The 7,734-nt window shown below is 29.1% G+C and overlaps 1 protein-coding gene across 1 annotated transcript; it reads right to left on the minus strand.

Moving 5' to 3' along the window:
- Positions 1-733: 733 nt before the first annotated feature.
- Positions 734-7,286, minus strand: LOC123221457 (protein HEADING DATE 3A-like). Its single transcript, XM_044644306.1, has 5 exons — positions 7,270-7,286; positions 3,090-3,276; positions 2,799-2,860; positions 2,638-2,678; positions 734-972 (listed from the first exon to the last, which is right to left on the minus strand). The coding sequence occupies exons 1-5, from the start codon at positions 7,284-7,286 to the stop codon at positions 734-736; spliced, it is 546 nt and encodes a 181-aa protein (XP_044500241.1).
- Between the last annotated feature and the right edge of the window lie 448 nt (positions 7,287-7,734).

Raw genomic sequence — 7,734 nt, forward strand, 5'->3', positions numbered from 1 at the left:
AATAACAATATGAGAAAATCTAGAAGAACCTTTGTCATCAACAATAAAATATGTTAGAGAATTTTGCTTGAAATGTATTTTATTTAAGAAGTAAAATATCGAAACATTGCTTACACTTCACAACTATGGGTAAGTTTATTTGGTTCATCTAAAGATTAAATGAATTTGTGGTACATTCGTATGAAAGGTGAGCAACCAGTTGGTTTAGGTTCTAATTTTGGTGAATTTACAAATTATATTATTATTAATAATTTAGCTAAAATGACAAGTAAAAATGATAATTTTGATATTATTGTATAGTAAAAATCACACAAAAGAACTAATCTTGTGCATTTCCTCATGACATGCCATGATTTATTAACGCTTTTAGTATCTAATAAAATTTAATAGGTATTATCTTTGTTTATTTTAAAAGTTAATAAATTAAAAATTTTAAAAATATTTGACAGATTGGCCGACAAAGAAACCCGTAGAAGCATGACACAAGGGGCTATGGGTCATGCCTTGGATCTTGGTTTTGCGGTGCCGACGCATGGACAGGTCCAGATTGTAAATGAAACTCACACAAAATCAGCAGTTATCTCCAATCTTATATAACAGAATCACATCTCGTGGTGACGTTTTTATTCTAACTGGGCAAATCATAGCGAGCGAGGAAGATAGATACTACACACATATATACATAATACTTAACGTGCATACATGCATCCAGTTATATACATATATATTATAATTAGCGTTTCCATGAGCTCGACGAGGTGGAAGAGGTCTTTGTCTCCTTCTGGCAATTGAAAAACACAGCAGCCACAGGGGATCCAAGATTGTAAAGCTCGGCAAAGTCTCTGGTGATGAAGTTCTGGCGCCATCCTGGTGCATACACAGGTTGGATTCCTGGTTGACGAAAAAGAACAAAAGCAAACCTGTGAATTCCAACTGTTGGCTTTGGGCTCTCATAAGAAACAACCTCATTGCCTACAACAACATACGATAATTATTGGATCGTTAGTTTCTATTTTAACAAATTGTTGCCTAATTTCAAACTTTGAAAAGTAATATTTTCACCTCCAAACCTAAAATTTTCATATTTTTCAAACTCAGCCGCCCCCATAACTTTCAGAAGTAGTAATTTCACCTCTATTCTTCAACTTTATTTTCCGATGTTGTCTCTGACCTCTTCTTTCTCCTGATGCAAAGAGAGTTCTCTCTTCGTCGTACCACCCAGAAGACAAAGAATCACGCTTCGTTGTCCTTCATCGTTCGTCGTATCTTCTAAATGTGACGACGAAGAACAATAAAACATTGTCCTTTGTTTATTCTTCTAGATCTGGACAACGCTTCATCATCCAGATTTGGACAACGAAAGATCGTCTTTCGTCGTCTTTTATAGTTGGAGATGAGAGATTGGTAGAAAGCGTTGACCGTCATTGGTGGTCGGAGAAGAAAACAAACCTTATGGGTGAAATCTAAACTTTTCAAACTTTGAAGATGGGTTGAAATGTTAGTTTTGAAAACTTGGAGGGGTGAAATGATAAAAATTTTAAAGTTTATAGGTAAAATAATGATTTTACCCTTTTCTCTAATTAAAAATTTCGACGATAGTTTGGTCAAAGGTGGGAGTTTGAGTTTTTTTTATCTCTTGTTAGTGTGAGTTTGAGATTGGGCTAAAACTTGGGTGGGTCACAATTCTTTTCGCACAAAAATATGGCCCCATCTAGGAAATGGCAAGCACTTCTTGCTAGCAGGCTCATTCATCACTTTGCATCAGCAAATGAAAGGCCAAGCGAGCATTGCCCATCCAAGGTTTTATAAAACGACAACTTACCCTCTTTTACATTAATTTTTTTTTTCAATATCTATCAATGTTATCGAATAATTTTAATAATGAAAAGGTATTTATGTAATTTTAATTTAATATTACAATAGAGATAATTAACTAATATTTTATTTTTAATATTTAAAATATTATTATAACATTTTATAAGATTGAACTATGAAAAAATATTATAAAAGTGTAAATGTTATTTTTAATTTATTATAGGTAAATAAACATTTTTTTATCTTCATTCTATATATTTTAAAAATATATATAGCCTTAATAATTTGTGAAATAATTTTTATACCCTTAATCTATTGTATTTTATTTAGTTTTGTATAATTGTAACTATCATTTTTCAAATATAGAATAATATATAAAAATTGTAAAAATTTCAAAAACATTCCAAAATTTTTTCAAAAACCCTAAAATTTTCATTAACACCTAAATTTTAAAATTCCAATCAGCTTCACATGTATAATAATTTTTCATTTCACCTCATGTATTAATAAATTTTTTTATTATTTTTAATTGAAATTATTATATATTAAGATAAAAAATATGTAATAATTATTTAAAAAATTATTTAACTAAAAAAAACTTTTTCGTCCTTTTAACAATTTTATAAAGAATTTAATAGATTTAAAAATAAAAATTAAGAACAAACAAATGATTTTTCCAATCTTTAAAAAGGATCTGTCATTTGATTGGACCTTAGGTGGGAATAGTCATTTGACCCAAATTAAATAATAAATTGAACATAGTTGACAATTAAAGAAAGCTGAAACTCGCAAAGACCCATTTGAAACACAAAATCAACTCACCATAAGTTGCTTCTCTAGTTTCTGGAATGTCAATCACCAACCTAACAACAATCCATCATTTTTTTTTTTTTTCAAAAGCCAGAAAGTTAGAAATTCAGATATAAGAGAATAAAAAGTATATGTAACAAAATCTAGCAGCTTCACAATATATATATATTTACCAATGCAAGTACTCTTTAAGTGTGGGGTCACTTGGACTGGGTGCATCAGGATCCACCATGACCTACAGTGGAAGTAAGTAAATATTTAACACATCGATAAAAATATAAGCAAAAAGCTATTTAAACCATTAATATCTGGGCTCTCCCCACGTAATAATGCACTGAATTACACAAGAATGAGGCCCTAATAAAGATTTTTCTGGTGTAAAAACAATTACTGGTTTAAACAACATCATTATTTAGTATATAGGGTTAAGGAAAAGGATTGAGAAGAGGGTTTTTGAGGCTTACCAAAGTGTACAAGTTCCTGAAATCACTTCCACCAATAGAAACCTTAGGCTGTTTGGTAACTTGAGAGGGCTTGAATTCAACACCATTGTAAACATCCAACTTGTGGCCATAGCTAACAGTAAGAGCAATAGATTTAGTGAAGTTGTCAACAACATCCCCCACAACTCGCCCAACAACAAGAGGATCTCTAGAACCACATTCCCCACTCTCCCTGTAAGCAGTTTGAGCATTAACCTCGGAAATTCTTTTCCATGCCTCTCTATCCATGTTGTACTTACAATATTCAAGTGAAATATTATTGTTGGTTGTTATGTGAATTTCAAAACTATATGGAACTCTATTTATGTTGTTTTCATTAATAGAATCTATTGTTTTAAAATTTATTATAGGTATCTTTTTCTCTTGAATTTAAAAAAAAAAAAGTTGTTGATGATATTGGAAATTTATAAAGAGAAGTGGACCTCTCTGCCTTATCATATTTAGACATTATGCCCCAGTCTGTCCCAAGCAACAATCCTATCATTTTATCCTATGTTTCTTGGTACACTTCTTTACCTCTCTTTAAGGATTCGGTAATGTTTTGTTAGAAATTTAATTCCTTTTAGCATTATTAATTATTGACTTTAATATATATGAGGTCTGAGTGTTAAAATAATTCAAGCTAATATAATTTAATTAAATACCTATTATATTATATATCGTCTCAAGTGCAACTAAGGTATTAGTTGACACTTGTCATATATAAGGGAACTCATATAAACTTGGGTCTAACTCTTCTTAACTAAGCTTAAAACATAGTCTAGTGGTTCTTGGCTACCCTATGGATCTAGTTGGATTTTAACCCAAGGATCTAACTTCTTTCTACTTAGCCCTCCATGCTCATTCAAATCTCGTATTAATGGTCACTAAACCTTTGTAGCTTTGAACCACTTTAAAAGTATATGTCATTTAAATTTAATAAAACAATATTAATTTGTTTATTAACAATGTGTGCTATTGTGTTATAAAATGATTTTAAAATTAGAAATAAAATAACACTCAATCATATAATAATATGTCATTGCCAATTTACAAATTAGTAATCATAATTAATGCACATCATTTTACTTTTATTAATCATGAGGTTTTAATATATATGAGTTCTAATTGTTAAAATAAATTAAACGATACCCATTACATTGTATATTTTTCCCAAGTGCAAGTAGACTACCAATTGACATTTATCATACATGGAGTGGCTTGTTTCAACTTACGTATGACTCTTCTTAGCTTTAGTGATGAGCCATAACTCTTTCTGCTAATATCCTAATTTTTTTTTTTAACTTCAAACAATTTTCTTTTATGGTAGGAATACATTAGAAGGTGAAACAAATTTTACTCCTATGCAAAACAATTGGCAGAAATATTTTCTTTTAGTGCATTTTGTTGTTAGAAATAGGTGCTCGGATTAACCAAATTAATAACAACATATCAGAACGTCTCACCAGAGAGTTTTCAATTATTTAATAGCATCTTTGTAAAAGAAGAGACGTGAAAGAAAAACCAGAGAAAAATAAAAAAGTTTGTTAATATGTAATGGAGAGCATCATGCTTTTAAAGACTTGGGTGTGGTTAATTTCTTAGACAAATTGATGTTCTTTTATTCTATTATGAACTAAAGAAAGACATGCACTTGCGTATTGTCACATAAGTTCATTGCATTATGACATTAATAGTCTTATCTTTCCAAAAATATATACAAACAGAAGCATACCATCTTATGAAAATATTTAAAATATGTTGTCTAAAGAAGAGAATAAAGAGCTTTTATATATATATAAAAGAGTTAGTTTCTCTATCATTATAATAAAGAACAATATATATATATACTAAAATGGATATTAATATTATAAAAATTCATTGGTTTATTGAATAAATGAATGATATATAGTATGGTAAATTGATTTTCTCCCTATTGATATGATTTAGTTTTCATTATTTTACCATTTGGAAATAAATGATAACATAAATAAATCCTCTTCTAACAAAACAATAATATCTTTAATAAATTAATGAAAATTTAATAAAAAGTTTAGGGTTTTATGATAATCAGTCAAGTTCCATATTGGTAAAAGAGGGTTTTAAGAATTTTAGAACGAAAATTATATTTTAGCTTGTCAAGTTCTAAGGTAAGAAAATGAACTTTTAATTTTTGATGAAATGATAGAATTCTATTATAATTCAAGAATCTTGCTTGCTTATATATAAGTGTTGATAAGTTTCAACTGCTGGCACCATTTTTGAACAAGCATCAGCCAGTCCGCATCATGCCACATGTAATGAAATTCCCACTAGATATTATTGACTTAGAATAAAAGGCTAACAATTTCTTATAAAAATTATTAGCCTTTCCATGTATAATAAACAATAAGTAGATATTTTTGAGTATACAAATAATTTATCATCATATAAATAAATGTTATTTTTAAAATTACTCAATCACATGATAACACATCATATGTGTATCTAATATTGTGTACATAATATTGTTCTTTCATGTATTGATTGAGAGCATTCACATTTATAAGCAAACATCTATAATTTGTCAAGGAATATCATTATAAGTCACATATATATATTTCAATTAAATTTTTATTTAATTCAAACTTTCAAAAAGTTCAATTATTATCGAATAATAATAATAATTTCATGACTATAGTTTAATCAAGTAGAAACTTCCAGTGACAATTTGATTTTTTTTTCCAATTATTAAGGTTATATATATATATATAATTATTACAAAATCAGTTAAAAATATTTGTTTAATAAATTATTAATTTTCTTAATTAATTTTTTTTTTTTTGGTACCATCAAGATTCGGTAAAAATTAAAAATATGGTTGATCGTTAAATTACATTCATTTTTGACCTATTGAGTTTTCTTCATAAACAAAAAAATATGCAGTATTAAATTAACATGTGCTAATTAAATTATCAAGAGACAAAACTCTTCCTAGAATGGAAATAATGATAAAATGTGGTGATCACAAGAGAACCTTCCTAAAATGGAAAGGATTGGTTTGATTGAAAAGTGGAATGCTTCTCAGCCTCACAATTAAAAGAAGGAAACATTCAATGCATATTGACTATATTCTGTGTAAAATTAATAATGCTGCCTTAATTTTCTTGTTTTGCTTGATTTACATTTATAAAGATGAAACATGTAATTTAAAGGGATGTAGATGAATTTTTTATTAGTAGACTTACATGGAATTTGAAGAACTGTGCCTTTTTGGAATTTTTATTTTTAATGATTTAAAACTTATATACAAAACAAAAAGATATAAACAAGAAAATAGAGATAAGAAATAGCAAGTGTATAAGTTGTTTACTAAATTAACTCCTTGATTATGGGCATGATTAATCGATTGTGAGCATGATTTGGCGAGAATATCCTATTTGACTTTTGCAATTCCTCTTATTTTAGTAAAAATTGTTTTCCTAATTAATTTTGCTTTCTTATCAGTCTCCCTTAAGATGAAGACGGAGTATAAATATAGTATCATCTTGCTCCTAAGGAAAAAAAATGGTTCCCTTGGCAAAGACTTGGTTAGGATATATGTTGTTTGATATGAAGATGACACAAATTGTGTGATGAGATTACCTATAACTACCTTTTCTTGAATAAAATAATTATCTATTTCAATATGTTTTGTCCTAATATGAAAAAGGGGGTCAACAGACAAATGAAGAGCACTGAGATTGTCACAAAATAATTGAGGAGGATGAAGTAAAGGAATGCCAATGCCTTGTTATAAGAATGTAAGCCAAGTTAATTCAGTAGTGATGAAAGCCATAAACCTATATTTTGCTTTTAAACTTGATCGAACAATTGTAGATTGCTTTTTAGAACACCGTGAGATGCAATTTTCTCATAAGAAGACACAAAAACCAGTTGTGCTTTGTTGTGTCAAGGGGCATCTTGCCTAGTTTGCATCTAAAAATACATATAAGGACATAGGACTTTGAGATATAAATCGTAAGTCATAGTCTTGTGTGCCTTTAAGATAGCGATGAATTCGCTTAACTGCCTTGAGATATAATTCTATTGGATTGTTGAAAAATTGACAAACTTTATTTACTGTATGTTGAATGTTTGGCCAAGTGAATGTAAGGTATTGAAATGGTGTAAGACATGAAACTTGTCCTTAAGGGCCATAAGAGTAGTGATAGGAGCACAATTAGCACCAATGTGATTAAGTAGATCCTTAATGTACTTGCCTTAAGAAAGAACAACTCCTCCAGTGAAGTGTTTAACTTTAACACCTAAAAAGAAACTTGGAGATCCAAGGTCCTTTTGTGGCGAACTTTGAGCTTAATTGATGAATTAGGTTGGAGATGAACAAGTTATTGTTTCTAGTTACCAATATATCATCTAAATAAATAAGAAGCAGTATTATAACCATGTTACAATAAACAAACAAAATGGAATCCGCCTTGCTGTAATAGAAACCAAGGTGGAGAAGAAATCGAGATAAATGATCAAACCAAGCTTAGGGAGCTTGCTTTAAACCATAAAGGGACTTGTGAATAAGACATACATAATCAGGTTTTTGTTGATCCACAAAACCATGAAGTTGCTCCATTTACACAATCTCTTTGAGATT

Source organism: Mangifera indica, chromosome 7, assembly GCF_011075055.1.
Source record: "Mangifera indica cultivar Alphonso chromosome 7, CATAS_Mindica_2.1, whole genome shotgun sequence".
NCBI classification, from domain to species: Eukaryota; Viridiplantae; Streptophyta; class Magnoliopsida; order Sapindales; family Anacardiaceae; genus Mangifera; species Mangifera indica.